This window comes from Aristolochia californica, unplaced genomic scaffold (assembly GCF_029961685.1).
Source record: "Aristolochia californica isolate CCGP_79_NKW_82.1479 unplaced genomic scaffold, dmAriCali1.0.hap1 SCAF_2, whole genome shotgun sequence".
Taxonomy (NCBI): domain Eukaryota; kingdom Viridiplantae; phylum Streptophyta; class Magnoliopsida; order Piperales; family Aristolochiaceae; genus Aristolochia; species Aristolochia californica.
The window spans coordinates 49,073,443-49,090,826 of record NW_027181881.1 but is presented as its reverse complement, the minus strand read 5'-3'; the positions used below and the strand labels follow the sequence as shown (position 1 = coordinate 49,090,826).

The window sequence follows — 17,384 nt, the reverse complement described above, 5'->3', positions numbered from 1 at the left end:
TGAGGCAAGATCTGCTGCTGCCTTCCGGTCATCGTTGTACATGAGAATTGCTCGTATTGCCTTGGAGGGCCCAACTGAACCGGAATTTTCTTTCTGATTTCTAGTGAACGCAACATGTGACCCCAGCAAAAACAGCATCTCATCTGCTGTGAAATTATTCATCTGGTGATCATATTCTTCTGCTTCCCGCTTCCACCTGGCTTCTCTCTTTCTTGCAGCGGTACTCTTCGGCAGCCATTGATTCCAATCCGCTCTATTTCCCATCCTTCAGCAGTCATTGTTCGTTTTTCTCATTAAGTTTGGGCGTTGGTAATCTGCTGAAGATTCCAGCTGATTGATTTCGATGGCCCGTAACTCTCTCTGTCTGGTGGGCGTAACTTGCTCTGTCTGTTGATTCATCATCGTCATTCCTTGCTAATCGGCTGTTTTTAGATTGATCTCTCTGGTTGTTGCTGATTAATTTGCTGATAATCCAAGAAAGCAAAGATTACTGCTTCTGTAACTTACTTTGTTTTCTCTGTTGGTTTATTTCTGCGTTGCTGTCCGATTTCTATCTCGAGCATTACTCTGACTCTGATTACTGGGTCGTCTGATTGGTATTTCCAATTGCAACTTGGCTTTCTGTCCTGCTGTCTCCCGAGATAGATATCTGATAACTGATACGTATCAAGCTACTGATATCTGCTTCATCCAGCCCGAGACTCCGAGCCAATTACCAGCTCTATCCAGCTGTAGCCAGACTGTATCTCTTTACCAACCTGGTAACTTCGGGTGGACAGCTTCGTTTGAGAATTCGCTGATTTCATCTCCTTCACTGCTCGTCAATCTCGTAATCTCATTCCAGGAATCTAATTTCGACAACTGCCATATATCTTTGGCACCTGCTGGCATCTTCCCGTAACTCTGTTGTTAACTGCTGTAAATCCATGTCATTGCTGTCATTATAAGAGAGTTTGTCTGATTTCCATCCCAAGCCTTTGGACGTTAACAGCGGAAGTTTCTGCAAATCAGCTTCTATTGTTGGCATCTTCACTCGGGAGTTATTCTCGACAGAGTTACTCTGGCATCGTCATTTAGCATCCCGATTGCAAGCTTGGATTATCCTCAATCCAACTCGTCAATATCGTCCAGTCTGTTTCTGGCTATCTTCGGAAGAATCTCACTACTGTTTTTTTGGAAATCACGGGAAGAAATAATCACCATTCTTCGCTAGCTTGTCTCCTTCGCTGGTTCACTCCAGTAATCTCTCTGATATCTGCCACTTCGCTGTCTCCGCTGTCCGCCAGCACATTATAGGCTGACGGAAGTCTAGCTTGGAAAATCATCGGAGATTAAGTTGTTGTTTTCGTCTCTTTTACTGAGTGGTCGTCTCTTCGCTGGCCTTTCCCTTCGCTGGTAATCATCCTGATTATCTGCTGTTAAGTTGCTGTTTTTGGAGGTCGAAGACTCTTCGGCTCTCTTGTTCTGAAGACCAGCGCTCATCCATTTGACTCCAACTCGACTCTTCTCTTGCCTCAGCAACCAGGTTTGAATTTAATTTGTTGAATTATCCATATCAAGCAATGAACCAGCGAACCAGCGAATTATCTACTTGGACCGGGTTAACTCGGACTCAAGTCAGCCTAACTCGGTCTACTTGCTCCCTACCTCTAGTATACTGGTCCGGGTCCTGAGTTTTATACTGATTCTTCTCGCGACTCGGCTATATTGGTTTGACACCGACTTAGCATAACTCGGTTTTTTAACTCGGGCTCATTCATTCTTGACTCAGATCTCTGACTTCGGCTTGATTATTATCTTGGATTATCGTCAACTTATTACGTGGTACACTGCTTCCTTATTCAAGGATGAACTCGCTGTAGACTATTTCATGTGTCTTTATTACTTTTAAGGACTTTCATTATTTACCGGTTTTCCGCTATTATATAACTGCACATTTGGTATGTGTTATTTGGGCATTGGCCTATTTCTGTTGTTGTTATTGTGTCTCTTTGATTGAGACATTATTACTGAAGAAGAACTCCACGGTTGTTTGCCTTAGGTTCATTATTTGTTAACTGTTGTTGGCATTGGTTCATATGATGGAGATTTGCATTACTTAGGAAAATAAAGCACATGGTGACCCCAACATCTTATCTTCCTTTGATTTCCATTACCCTCTTATTATTTGGCATCCTTTCTCTTACCGTCCTTTATTTGACTCTCACTTTACCCCTTTGGCCAAACCTTTTGGAGCATTGCTTAGGTTGGTCCTTTTTACATATATAAGTGTTTTTAAGTCCTTTGAGATTTTTTATTGGTACCCTTGGGTTTTTTATCTCCGTCTTGTGAATGATAGACATTATCCACTTTAGTAATTATTATTTTTAAATGATGCTGATTTTTATTAAGGCAAAAGCTCAAGAGAGCATATTACAAAGGAGGGAAACTTTCCCAAACAATGTGAGATTGCTAGGAAGTTCCGAATTTTGCCAATTTATCAGCCAAAAAGTTGGCTGATCTAGGAATGAGATTCCAATTACAATGTGTAGAAGATACAATGTCAGCAATAATATCAATGATGAGCCAGTGGTGCCAAGGGGGGAGGTTGTCTTTGGAACACCAACTAATAACCGACTTCGAGTCGCCTTCAATGCTTAACTTGCCATGGAGATGATCCCTGAAGATTTGGAGGCCGAACAGTAGAGCACTAACAACAGTATTAGAATCGGCAATGCCCACCGGACCAACATAAGAAAGAATAGGGTCTCCATTGTGACCTCTAAACACACCATATGCTCTTGCTGGTCCAGGATATCCAATAGCACTACCATCAAAATTCAGTTTTATGCAGTCGCAAGGGGGAGGATCCCAGATAGCCATACTCGGAGCTCTGTTGGGGCCAAACATATGAGCAATCAAATTCCAATTTTCCCGAAGGGAAACCTCGGATAGAGTGGCAAAATCCTTCTTTGTATGAAGCCAGCTCGAGATGAGGCCAACGACATGAGAAGTCGCGTTGTCTAGGGTGCTAGTTTTGGAGTTGAATCTCCGGTTATTCCGCTCGAGCCAAATTCACCATGGAACATGTGCAAGATAGGCCGAAAGAATTAACTTGCCCAACCGAGGAAGGAGAGTCCCTTGAACCATCTCAAAGGTGCCAAAGAGGTCCTGATGTAGCCCCAGTTGGAGCCTGATTTTCTGAAAGATCTTCATCCAAACTTGCCACAAAAATCCAGTGTAAGAGGACATGCTGGACTATCTCTTCGCACTCATCGCAAAGGGGACAAGAAAGATCGGGGGCAGTGAAGCCTCTTCTATGAAGGTTGTCTGAAGTAAGAATCTATTCTCTGATGGCTGACCACACGAAAAATTTGATTTTGCTTGGTGCTGAGAGTTTCCAAGCCAGATTCGCCTTGTGCTCATGGGTACTATAGTCTTGCTTTCTAATATGAGAGTAAACCGAAATGACAGTGAATCGGCCATTATTACGGGGCTTCCAAATCAACTTATCAACTGAGTGCTCTCGGATAATAGTACTACTGAGTTTGGTAAGGAGGGAGCAAAAAACCAACGATTCCTCATCATTTAATCCCCGACGGAACAAGAAACTCCACGAGGAATCAACCACAAAGCAAGAGAGGTCGCTTGCCACCCTATGCAGCCCCGGGAAGTCCTCTGAGAGGGATCGGGGGCCACGCCATTCGTCCGACCAGAAGAGAAGGGTCCTTCCATTGTCCGTGTGAATCGAGGTAGCACCTCTGAATACTGGAAGGAGCTTGAAAACTTATTTCTATATCGGGGATAGGAGGCGAGCAGCGCCGCCCTCTCTCCACCAGGCACCCGAAAACTGAAGGTAGAATTTCACTATATTTCTCTAACTGTTATGCATGTTGTTGAAATTCCAAATCCGTTTGAGCATAAGAGCTTTGTTCATTTCTCTTGTAGGCCGGATGCCCAATCCTCCCCTATTATGAGGCATGCAAATATCCTTCCAACTAACCAGATGGTATCTGAAGGTATTTTCTGAATCTCTCCATAGAAATCGTCGATGGATGGCATCAATTGTGGAGCAAACGGACCCCAGACAGTGCATGAATGATAACAGATAATTTGGCAGCCCCGCCAGACAAGACTTGAGGAGAGTGAGACACCCCGCTGTTGATAAGAGTTTACCCCTCCAAGTGGCTAGCCTCTTTTCAAAATTTTCAATGAGGGGGGACCATAGTGACGCCTAAGGCCGAGAATCAAAAAGTGAGAGCCCAAGATATGTAGTTAGCATATTTCCCACAGAGCATCTCAAGTAGTCCGACATATCCCAAAGCCCAGTTGGATCAATGTGATAGCCAAGAAGAGTGGTTTTTCCCCAGTTTATGTTCTGACCGGAAACTAATTCAAATAATCCCAGCACAGCATGCAATTTTCTGATCTGATCCATAGTACCAACCCCGAAGCAAATAGTATCATCCGCAAACTGGAGAATCGGAATATCAAAGGTTGTGCAATTAGTCGTGGGGAGGAGCCATCCCATGTTCTTGGCCAAGTAGATCAAGGAGGATAGATATTCTACCACCACGTTGAAGAGCAGGGGGGAGAGGGGATCTCCCTGTCTAATTCCCCTGGTTCTCTTAAAATACCCACAAATTGTTCCGTTGAGAAGGACAAAGTAGCTTGCAGAGGAGATGCAACTTTGGATCTAGAAGCGTCATTTTTCTCTGAATCCCATCTTCCCCAGGAGGGTCTGTGCCCAGTGTCGTACTTATCCTTGGGACACCGTGATGGAGGAGCTTATTCCTATATCTATGTTATTTGTTTCAAGCTAAGATCACTACCATTACCTCCCAACTTGAGGGGGAGTTTTGAAAAATATGATGTAATTAAGGTGTCATTGATGTAATAAGTTTATGTTTTTTGTCTCTTCGTTACTCCTATTAGGGTGAAGGGCATAATTGTAATATTATATTTTTATCATCTATAAATATAGCTTAAGGGGGTGGGTTTAGACTAAGTCCATAACCCTATTCTTCTCCCTTTTTCTTCCTTCTCTTCTTTATCAAAGATGTGATCCACGGAGTCCTGAAAATCAACAAGAAGACGAGAAGGAAAGAAGATAAAAAGGAATAAGAAAAGAAAGAGAAGAAATCGGAAAAGATAAAAATATAGAAGGAGAAGAGGAAATTATAATGGAAGGGAGGAGAGACAAGGGAGAAAAAGTCAATACATTTTTTAATTGTGGCATGGGAAACCATGTAGACTGCTAGAAACGATGTCAAACTTCTTGACCTATTTATGGTTCTGGAGTAGACATTGTCCTTAATGGTTTGAGCGTTAAAATTTTCAGGTGGAACGATGAGGAGCCTTTTCCACTTATGGCAAATAATTATGACAAGCTCTGAACAAATGTATTTTGTGAAAGTTTTCTTTTAGTATCTTCTCTTTGTCTTGGGAAATAAACCATTGTTTTAAATTGTGTCTGTAAAACCCATTTAAAGATCACAAATGCTTTTCTGATCTGAATAAGAAAGAAAAAAAATGTGAAGGGCTTCAGTGTTACTGCTATCATCTCTATGAAACACAATCTGACATTATGTTATTCATGCTTGAGTGTGCCATTCGCCTTTTGAAGAATTGTTTGATACAGCATGTCAGCCCCTTCAAGTTGGCATTTTACCTTGCATGTTTCCCCAAAGCTGGACAAATTTACAATTATTTTGGTTGACAAGGTATTTAGAGAGGGTAACAGTGTCCTTCAATCATGGAAATTGTGGGAAGCAAGGGGCTCTTACTTCCAGACCAAAAGCCTAAATATTTTTTCCTTCTGGAAAAAAGTACCGTCCCTTCATCATTCTGATTTGCAATTGGTTGTTTTGATTGGTTCATCAGTAACAAATAAATAGATTTTGTCAGTTCATATCATAAACCTTCTGAACAATTGAAGATGCTTGTTTTAACTTAATTTCCAGATGGATGTCCGTGGAGCTCTTGGAGATCTGTTTACAGCACAGTTGACTGCACTTTTGCCTACATCATGCTGATGATAAATGCAGATACAATCTTCTCTGTAAAACTCTGATCTTTTCAGAACATCGGCATAGGGTGAGTTGATGTTGAAGCTTGCTGCCCAAGTGTACTCCTCTGTCCTCACCCTTTATTGCTGTTTGGTGGCTGGCATATGCCTCTTGCCAGCTGTCTTGCTCCATCGCTTTGCAGATGATATTCTCTACCTCGTGTCTTTATCTCATTTGAGAAGGCATTCTCACGTCCTGACGTTATTGACCTATTTTTGTGAGGTGATGCAGTTGAAAGACTCGAGGAATGAGCCGGGGTGCTGATGAAAGTAAGAGGTTGAAATTGTTTAGATGTTCTCACTTGTTTGACAAAGGCTAACGCTACGGTATAAAAGAATTCCTAGTGAAATTCTTATTCTTCATTATTTATAGAGGTGTCTTTGACCCTTTTACAGTTTTACTGTCATGGTTGTCAAGTTTCTCATTTCTATCTTTAACCGCATTCAAATGGACAAACTGCAGTGTCGTCATTGCCATATTTCTAAGAAGCCAGGTATCGATTTTATTTCAGAAGACGGTGGAGTGTGTAACAGGTTTTTTCCCCAGGTTGCTTTTGTTACGATCTTATGGAGGTAAAGTTATTATTGGAGAAGTTTAAGAGTAACTTTCGGTGTTCGTATTATATAAAGTTAAAGAATGTAGAAAGTTAGTTTATTAAAGTTACCCCTTAGGCTGGCCCAGTTTAATGCACATACCCATGTCCGACCCACAGGTTTATATCAGCCATGTTTCAACCTCCATAATTGAATTTTAATGTAGTGTTATCGGACGTGGACCAAATCAGTTCGTTGAATTGGGTTTAATCAAATCCAATTATTTTCTTAGATTTTATAGATTAAAAACCCCATAATCTGTGGAAAGACGGTTTACTAATTAGATTTTAATTGCTCATTACTAGTCTGGCTAACTTGGTTGAGGTGAGGGGATAGCGATCTACAAGGAAAGTGCTCCCACTTTTCGACCACTATGTAAACTTCTGCACAGTAGTGGAAGGCAGGGGCTTTTCCAAGTGTGTAGGGGAGGGATCCTTCAAGTTTCTCACTGATAAATAGAAATAGGAAGCTTTTGTATTAATTTCTCTTTTGGTGGGGAGAGACTTTTAAGTATAGGCTGATGCAAGATAAATAGAAGTAGGAAGCCTTTGTATTAATTTCTGTTTTGGTGGGGAGAGACTTTTAGTATAGGCTGATGCAAAGTAGTGTTTGCAAGGGAAAGGGGAAAAGAAAGGCAAGCAGAAAGGTTAGATTCTTGGCCAAAGAAAGAAAAAGAAGAAAGAAAACCCTAGGTAAGGGGATGTTTTGGATCTAAGATAGAAGAATGGGATGGATCAAAGAGATAAACCAATACTACAAGATTCTTCAGATCAAGATGACAACATAATTTTAGTTGGATGCAAGCTTTGAAACAGTTTGAGATCCTAAAAACTTGAATGGCTAACACATTAGAAAACTTCCTCAAGAATGAGATAAAATCCTCAGATAAAGGTAACCCTTTTATCTCATTAGATAAAATCATCGCTAGATCAACATTACTCATTTATCTAGTTTAAAGGTGTAGTGGTCCCAGACTAATGGAAGAAGACTAGGATCATTTGATCCACAAGTGAGAATCGCCCCTCCCCTCTGTCCACTGATTCTACATTTCAAATTGAGTAGAGAATGGGTAGAGAGGATGAATATTCTTCATTTGTTGGTACAGAGAGGACAGGGTGCCTTTAGATCACCTAGAAAACAATCCGCATCTTAGGTTTCGGGTATTTTAAAATTTTAATACATTAGTAGAGAAATCGAAGAGTTTACCCAAGACGGAGTTGTACTGCCCTGTTTCAAACAATGTCGTCAGTTTATCATAAAATAGATTGTCAGAGCAGCACGACTCTCTTCGTCAAACAATGAATTTCAGAAGACGGCCATTCCCTCTTCAAGTCTCCCCAGACATCTCCTCCCCAACAGTTGCAGCAGAGGAGGAAGCAACCTCAATGGAAATGAAACTGGATTCGCAGATAAAACCGTAAAAGCAATAAGGTAACGTGAACGTGTCTGGCGAGCCACATGTCGCCTCCGCGTTTCAGACGCGTCGAAGAAGTTGGTCCACCGCAGACTCCAGGCCTGGCCTCGCTGCAGGAGAGCGTGCGCGTCTCTCTTTTCCGCCTTCCCCTTGTGAGCCCCTACGCCGCTTCAGCATTGGCTTTGGCATTTCACCAAACATGTAGCGTACGAGATAGACACATGTAGCGTAATACGTAAAACCGAACATCTGAAGCGCGAGGTTTCATCTCTTTCTCCCTCTCTCATAGAAGTTAGTGACAACTTTTATCTTCAATTCCTCTCTCACTTTGTCAGTGTCTGTAGTGTGCACAGTGCACCCTCGTAAATTGAAGTTTCGATTTAGTAGATGATTATTGAGTTGTATGGAATCAATTTCAGAGATCACGTTATTCAAGCTGAGAGAGGAATTCATATTTCAGAAGCAGAAAAAAATCAGATTAAGAAACCATTTTGGAAAACGAAAACAAAGCAAAGATATGTGGTCTCTTTTCTCTAACAAGCACCCTTCTCTATTTAAATTTACAAACTTATCAATTGTACAACCAAAAAAAAAAACAAAACGGTGAAAGAAAGAAACAAACGGAAATTGATACAAGTTTCATCTTGACGACAGAGCTCTGGTGTCCTCTCAATGCAGTCTAAATCTGCCATTTCCAAATCTTGATGTGGAGCTTCACCTTGCATTTCACATTTGAATCAGAGACGGCATCCTTGGGTTTCTCTTTGCCTTTAGGAACAGCAGCATTGATGCCATCTCGCAGGTGACTTTGATCCCGACCTTGTTGCTCTTCAACGCTCCCTTTCTTAACCTTCACCTTGTTCTCCACTACGATCTCCAGATGCAATTTCCCCTCTTATTCACATCCGACCTCAGGGATCCCGCAGACAATAAGTCGATCTTACTCGGTCCGCCGCTATTCATGGCCAATCTCAGAGTCGTCGAGTTCTTAGAACCGTGGACGAACCCCGGCACGGTACTGTCGGCGATGTCGATGCCTTCAGAAGAGACAGCGATGGACATTGTTAGTAGTAGTAGATGAGCTTCTTGTTCGGATTCCTGGCAGTGAGGGAATTGATTTGAGGGGGAGGACGGCGACGAGCTGAGATTAAAAGTGGGGATCTTGAGCGAGGAGAGGAAGAATGACGGACGCTGCAGGCCGTAAAACACCCAGACGACAGCGCCGGAGGTAACGATAAGGACGTCGACCGACACGAGAAGTAGTGATGGCCTACTGCAGCATTGACGCCACCATTCTTTTACTTGCCTGCCTGCAGTCCGTTTTCGTGAAAGGATTAGCCCCCCATGACCGTGCCAAATACATCATCGCCCACGGCCTCACTTTCTCCGCATAATCCAAATAGTGGAATAGAAAGAGAAGTAGAAAGCAGAAAGGATGACGATGATCACGCGGCGACATCTGAGGTGGAAGGTTGACCGATCTGCGTAGATTTCAAAGGTTGAAATCCGGTAGCTTGGAAAATATGCTTTTTGAAGTTGGATAGTTTGGTAAATAAAATTTTGAAATACGCCCTAATAAAATATATTGTTTATCCTGCTGAACCGACTCTAGAGATGTTGACTTGAGGTCAATCTGTCGAAGCCTGGGATAAGAACAATGAATCTATACTCTGTCATCTGATCCTTCTCTCTCCGTCCGGACTCGTCGGATCGGATTGGATCGAATCAAATCGGAATTGAGAAATCACAAGTTTCAGAAACACCCCTTTAATTAACAGATCTTTCTCTTTATCAGTTTATCAGATTTTATCTACAACAAAATCAACAAAAGCAATTAAAATTTGAAACCAACCCAAATAAAATCCAGAAAAAAAGGGAAAAAAGCGAAGCAGAACCAGTAGAACGTCACGTCATGTTCCCATTGTTTCTGCGGTACATTAGATGTAGACAGCATCGAGTATAAGGCGGTGTGCGTTGGGTTGCTTTTCCTGTTTTCCCCATTTCGCCGCACTCCAGTGACCCACTCGCCTGTGGCTGTCCTGGATGTGGTGGAAGCCCCCTATTTTACGCCACCGGCCCACTAGCAGCATCCGTGCCCTTCGTCTTCTTCTTTATCTAACATTTCTGCATTTTTTATACCCACTCTTAACCTTACTTGTCAGGCTTTCTTTTATTAAGGCAAGAGATTACTTCGAAGCTCTTGAAAAGTTCTTCCTATGTAGTACGGTACCTTGTTTTCCAATTTATCATCATCGCCAGATTGAACCAGCGATCGGAGGTAGGAAAAATGTCAAATTGCATGACAGGAAGCTGTCTTCTAGCTGCTAGAGGACTTCTGAATGACACCCAATGAAATCCCAATTCTTGCTGGGTATATACCAAAGTTTCACTTTAATTAGACGTGGAAAGTATGTTAGATATATTAATGTGGACGTTATCTTTATAATTCATTATCAGAGCCTTGCCCCGGAGTTAGGAGTTAGGGATACCATCTCCATTGGTATAAGGCATTTTGGGGTAAAATCTAAAAGCAAATCCATAAGATAAGCCTAAAGTGGACAATATTATACCAATGCGGAGGAATAAGATCAAATCTATGAGGGTAGGCCTAAAGTGGACAATATTATACTAATGTGAAGGAAGATAGTATCCATAAACTTTTCAATTCTATATGAAATTCAAATAAAAATACATTTTCCCCAGCTTAACATCTAATTGAATAAAAGTTTCAATCCAACAAAACACAGCTCCTGCAATCTTCAAATAATTGGGAAATGGGTTTCCGGTGGAAGGGCGAGATTGAATTGTTTTTGTTTGCTCCCTGATTGATTGATTAATTAATATGAAGAAGAAGAAAAAAGGCTGAGGATGAATTTGTGAACGAAGCTTCCGACGTGAGCCTCTTCTCTACAAAACCCATCAGCGGGGAGACCAGTATGATCTTGCACCCAAATGACAACTTTGGCTTTCGTTCACTGATTTGTTTATCTTTTTTTATTATTTCAATCATCGACATGATTATTCCTAAACATCCCATCGCCCAGCACCAAGATTATAATATTTCTCTCAAAATTCCGCGGAAGAAACTTCAGTTACACATTCTTTGTAGGGTTGAAAACTAGATGGTTCCAAAAAATAACTCGCCTTCTTCACGAAAAGTGAGTTAAATTTCGAGAGCATCCGAGTCCGCTTCCGCGTTGGAAAGATGAAAATGAAAGAGAGTTGAGACATTGTATTAAATTATGAATTATTTATTAGCAAAGAGAGAGAGAAAGAGAGGACAGCCCTGTTGGAAGATTTACATGGGAATCGCTATATATAACTCGCGAGTGAGGAGAGAGGGGGAGAGGGGCCAGAGCGCAGGAAAGGAGAGGAGAGGAAAAGCAACTAGGCAAGGCTGGCTGAGTGCTGTCTTCTCTGCCATGGCTGCAAAACCAGCCAAAGAATGCTGTCTGTGTGGAGATATTGGCTTCTCTAAGGATCTGATTCTCTGCCCAATCTGTGGATTCCGCCTTCAACACACGTAAGAAAGCTATTTGATCTCTTCGCACTTCGCACTCTTTCATCTTCTCTCTTGGCCGATTTGGGAATTGAGGTTCAGTCAGTTTTTGGTTCCTGGAAACTCTCAATCCCGAGACAATTGAAGAATTCAGGAAGGAGACATTCCTGCCAGTCTTCTTCTCTTCACTTGTTTTTTGGATTGAGGTGTTTGATGATGGCTTCGAATATTTGATCGAGACCCAACTGGGATTTGTAGTTTCTCTTCGCGAATTAACTTCCTTGAATCTCCTCAGACTTCTGGCGTTCTAAATCTATTTCGCTGTGATTTTAGATGTAAAAATCACTCTCCCATTTTCTCCCTTCTTCTCGCTCTTCATTTCCCATTTTTTGTTTCCCGTTCTTTCTTCTGTAACCGCAGTTTCGATTTCCGTGTCCTTGGACAAACGCGTAATACATTGAGCAAGGCCAACTGCGACGTTTGATTCGGTTTATCGTTTTATTGCCCGGAAACGAGGATAATTTCCGCATGAACACGGTTAGGAATTCTAGCTATGTGAAGGCCCATTAAAGACGTTGCTCTCTTTTGCACGGATTGATTTCTTCCAAAATTTACCCGAGACTGATCAAATTTAACTCGGAACTATAAACGAATGTGCAGATACTGCAGCAGATCATACCCCGGCATAGATATGGCGACGTGGAGATGCGAGTGGTGCGTCTACGACCAGGAGAAGCGTGAGGCCGGTAGCAAAAGCAGTAAGCCCAGTGAACTAGCCTTGGACGCAGTCGTTCAGTCGCCGAACACGGCGCCAGACGGCGGTGAAGCCACTGAGGATACCTATGCAAGCGAGGAGATCAAGAAGGCCCGCCGGAAAAGAGACGACGATAGGCGACAGACTCCCAACGCCGGGATCAGTCCCAAGTCGAAGAGACACAAGAGTGGCTCTGATCGATGGAGGAAGCTTAACTGCAATTCCCCGTCGACCAGAGTGATCGGCCGCCGATATAAACTTCTCGCCGATGTTCTCTGTTAGACTGAAAACACCCACCGAAGTCTGTAAAAAATGAGACAGAAACAATAATTAAAAAAAAAAAATCTTTTTCAGTTGTTTCTGTCGGTTCCTTCCCTGAGTAATTTTTTCTTGGATTACTTGTAAAACCCGGAATTTCTGAACAATATTTTGAGTGAAGAACAATGCAAGAATCAGCAAAAGAATTCCTCTTGAAAGCAAGATATCCCATATCTTCTCTTTTCTTTCTTCTTCGGTTTTCAATTTCGTTTTCACAGATGACCAAAGTCCATTTTTGCACTTCAATTCTAGAGCTTTAACTTACTAATCAATAAGTGTCTCAAGCTATAATCACCCAACCGAATGATAAAAAATTTTGAAACAGAAAAATCTCCAAACGCAGCCCTTCAAAGCTCACCCTCCCATAATTTTATGCTGCTCGCGAACCTCGTGTTTTACTAAAACTAAAGAGAACGAAGACAAGAGTTTTCTGTCACATCGTCTTCCAGAGAACGGATACTGAGCAGGAGAAGATTTTTTCTTCCTTGCTCGGGCAGGACGGAAAGCAGTAAGGATCAAGGAAAGTGAATCCACCAAACAGAACGTGTCCGATGGGAGAATAACCTTCAATTGTTTCTTCCTTGCAGGGGCGTCTGGTTTTGATGGACCACTCCAGTTCGTACAGATTTAAAAGCTGGTGAGCCCGTTCACGAGCAGTGCCATCGATTGGATGGGTGTGGAAGCACATAAATATGGAGTATTCAAATGATCAAATCTACTACGCAGAAAACAACAAACAAAGAGCTCTCTGACATCGAGCAGCTGCATGTCTGTGGTGAAGAGCTATCGACAAGTACTCGCCTGTTGCTAGTCCAGATTGTCTCGACTAAGTTATTAAATGATGGGTTGCGGGCATAATATCGGCAGCCATGGTTCCTGAACGAACTAGGCTTCTCTGAGGCATAAAGTCGAGCTTGTCTCTGTATCCTAGTTGAGTTCTCATCAGTTTCTCTTCGAACGATCCAATTAAACTCCAATCATCTGAAAATCTGAACAGAGGAGGAAGCAAGCATCGGGTGCTCCCAAGTATTGGGTTGTTGGAGATTTGGAGACTATGGTGGGACATTCAATCACATGCATATATCCCTTCTGTTGCGGAGGATTCATCCATTAATGGATCTCCACTTAGTTATCACTCTCGACTTCACCGTCGTCCTCATCTCATTTTCTGCCATTAACTTGTTGGGCTCCAGTTACAACAAATCAGGGGACGCGAACCCATTTCCAGTCCCGCCTCCCAAACCCAGAAGAATTTCGACTGTCTCCATCGTTTTCATTAAACCACTGAGATTAGTTTTTTAAGACCAAGAATCCAAGCAGAGGCTGCCCCACAAAAATGGGTGTGAATGCCTGTTAATTTAGTCCAACTACTACGCGTATTAGTTTTCCTGGCTGATTTACAGCATTCAAAAACAAAAAATGCTAATGAAGACTCGATACGGAAAACGGCGGACCTGATGCATTCCCCATAGGAACCCATTAATGAAGTTACAAAGAAATTAAGATCTGAAAAAACCTCAACATATGGGTTGTTTCGTCGCTCAAGGTCATTCATGTAATGGAATTATCGCATCATCGATTTGACGTTCCGAAAATAATTTGGCTTTTCCAGTGTGCGGGATAGCCTGGATCCAGTTATACAGATTATCATTCCAACCATTAGAACCACTGGATAGTGGATACTCCCATGCAAGCAATTCAAGTAACTGATCTGTGACTGTCGAATGACATCCCCCACGAATATCTGGACACAGAGACCGGTTGACATACAGAAAGGAACGTCCAGGACTTTTCTTTTCCTGTAAAACATCGTGAAGGAGACGTCGTCATGGCAAAGTTGATCGATCGATTGCAAAAGTGGGGTAGGTTAGGTAGTATCGCATCCTTTTTGAAGGCTCTATTGGCATTATTGCTATTTTTTTCCGATTCCTCGTTCTGGGCTTCTGTTTTTTATCATGTCTGCGTCAACCCCATGATCAATTCAGAGTTCATACACCGAGAAGAGGGAGGAGACAAACGAATCAGTCCAGGAATTGCAGTCTCGAGCACGTCAACAAACAGTGAAGTCGATCTTGTTTGCTTTGAGCCACTTTCCATTAGATAACTGTTTTGCACGCCTAGATTTCTTGCCTGGGATTCTGGAAAGCTGAGAATTTAATGGAGTGAAAGCCTCGGAAGAGTCGCATCAATGTGACGCGATAGCAGTACTGCTTGCTCTATGAACCAAATTAGCTGAGGCCAGATCCATGGCTGCCACATCAGAAGAGAATAATTGATGGGTGTAATTAAACCTCGCAAGGTTCAGACTTGAGAGAGAAGAAATCTGCAAAAAATCGAACAATTTACTTCTTCCAAGTTCACAATCTTTTTCATGCCATAGTGGAAGAACTCAGAAGATCAAAACCAAAAAAAATCAATTATTTTTACTGTAGTGTCTCAATGCCTAATTAATGTTTAAGAATAGATATCTAATCATAAAGATGAGTTTATATCTGATAAGGCATTACGGAAATAAAGATAGAAGTGATTTTATAATTTTCAAACCTCTTCTGTTATAAATATACTCGTCCACACCGAGCTCGAAGTTGGACTTCTACAGTTACACCGCTTTGCTTAATTTCTTCTCCGTCCCGCAGAGCATATTTAACTATCAAACAACTTTTGCAAACGAGTTCCATCTGTAAAAAAATGAACTTTTTTTATGCTAAAGCCAACAGTAAAACTAAATGCTTTTAATCTTTCCAACGTAGATATTATGGTTTAGAAATTCCACGCGAGACACGCACCATTGTCTGAGCTTGGCAAGGCCTTCGTCAGAACATAAGACCAGAAGTCACAGCTCGAAACACCGAGAAGAAAATGCAAGAAGATGACCCCATGAAAGCGATTGAGGCGGAAATGGAGAGAAACTCGGTCCTCACTCATTGGTTTCGTCCATTTTTTTCTCCACCTAAACTTTTTTAAAAAATTTAAAATGTTGAAGGAGACCCAAGGCTTCGCTTCTCCCTGGGAAGGGAGCTCTTCTTGGTCACATGGGAAGATGTCCCCACAACCTTACCTCTGATTGACCTAATCATAGGATAATAGTCAATCAAGATTTGATTGCTTTCTTATTAGATTTTAGGGTTTTATGCTTAAAAGACTTAGAGTATGTTTGAAACCCATGAAAAAGAAAAGAAAATGAGAATTTGATCGTTATTATTCCCAAAAATAATTAGTAAAAAAAAAATTGATCATTATTTTATTTTTACTAATTATTTTTAGAAATAATAATGATCAATTTTTTTTTCTTTACTTTTCTAGGGGTTCCAAACAGACCCTTCATATATAAGAAAAAGAAGAAGGAAAAACAGAGAAGAGAGTCCAGGAAAGAAAGACTAGGAGCACGTGAGGCAAGAGAGAGAGAGCGAGAGAGAAACAATGCTTAGAGGGCTAGAGTTGTGTATGCCCTCCCCCTCAACGTCTTATTTATTGTTTGTAGAAACCCTAGTACATGAATAAAAAGAAAAATAATTTGAAAACTCTCATAATTACAACTTATGTCACTCACTCACTTAATTACAAGAAATGACACTCATCTCATTGTCGAGTCTAAATTAACATAGCACAACTATGTCCGGTTCTATTTAGGTTTGATAACATAACGCAAAATAATTAAACCAACTAAAGACCAAGTTCTTTCTCTCAAGTTAATATTTGACGGTCCATTCACATAAAAAAAAACTCTATTTATAAAATTTGGTAATAATTTTATAACAAGTTAATGTTCGTGTAGAAAAACCGACTAGTTTTGGCTAGTCGAATGGATCTTAACTCAACTTTAACATAGTATCCTATATAAACCTGTTTAATTTGTATCATATTTATGTTGTCAATTTCTCAGCCTCATTCTCTATATGTTTAGATAGGTTCAATTAAAAAAAAAAAAAAAAAGCTTATAAAGGTATAGGTTGAGAAAAACAACTTCTCCATTGAATTAGTCATTTAAGATGAAATTCAACCAGCTTTAACACTAGCACATGTATAGATCAGCAGATCCCAACTCGTTTTCTCAACATTGTAATCACCAATCTAACAGTATTGAAAGACTTCATCTCAGGCTTTCTTTCTATGGAGAATAACTTGCAAAATGTTCCTTCTATACGAGTCCACCATTAGAGAAACCAGTGAATTGAACAAAACCCTTTTCAGTTAACAAAAGAATTTAAAGCTTGAAAAGACTACACTGTCGAAGAAGAAAAAGAGAGATCGATTGCATTGTTGAAAAAAACAGCAAATGGAAAAGAAATAAAGAGATGAGTCTCGTCACTTTCCAAGTAAAGAAGAGACTTTGATTACATGCAAAGGACTGCAACAGCACCCAAAGACGCGTTAGGAAATCTTAAAGCTTGACTCAGGCGTAAAATTCTCTTTTCATACCTGGGGAATTGACCAGGACATGAACGATGAGGAAACTGCACAGAGTTTGTCAAACACGTTAGCCTCGTTCTGGCATTGTTGGCTTGAATTTTTCTTGACCTGACTTAATTTTGAAACTCAGGTGAGTCAAGTTTTAACTGAGTCAATGGTTTCTTGATCGGATACAAGCAAGCCTAGTTTCAACATATACCATTTTTTTCAAAATCATATCACCTGTTGCTGACTTTGAACAATCACAAAATTGAATATATATGGGTCATAATAAGTTATTTCATATACTCGGCCATGTATATTAACTTAATAAATCTATAATACACCAGTAAACCGCTTATTATGTCTA

The 17,384-nt window shown here is 41.0% G+C and overlaps 2 protein-coding genes across 4 annotated transcripts in view; both read left to right on the top strand.

Moving 5' to 3' along the window:
* Positions 1-7,747, top strand: part of LOC137957288 (brefeldin A-inhibited guanine nucleotide-exchange protein 5-like) — a 42,844-nt gene extending 35,097 nt beyond the window's left edge. For all 3 annotated transcript variants that reach the window (XM_068805045.1, XM_068805046.1, XM_068805044.1), the window contains exons 33-35: positions 5,943-6,075; positions 6,279-6,373; positions 6,510-7,747. In XM_068805045.1, the coding sequence (XP_068661146.1) occupies positions 5,943-6,014 (72 nt within the window). In that variant the 3' untranslated portion in view covers positions 6,015-6,075; positions 6,279-6,373; positions 6,510-7,747. The remainder of the gene's footprint in view (positions 1-5,942; positions 6,076-6,278; positions 6,374-6,509) is intronic.
* A 3,675-nt stretch (positions 7,748-11,422) lies between these two features.
* On the top strand, positions 11,423-12,747 carry LOC137957319 (PHD finger-containing protein 1-like). The gene is made up of 2 exons (XM_068805074.1): positions 11,423-11,577; positions 12,214-12,747. Exons 1-2 carry the CDS (start codon positions 11,477-11,479, stop codon positions 12,587-12,589), a joined length of 477 nt encoding a protein of 158 aa, XP_068661175.1. The 5' UTR covers positions 11,423-11,476; the 3' UTR covers positions 12,590-12,747.
* The last annotated feature ends 4,637 nt before the right edge of the window (positions 12,748-17,384 follow it).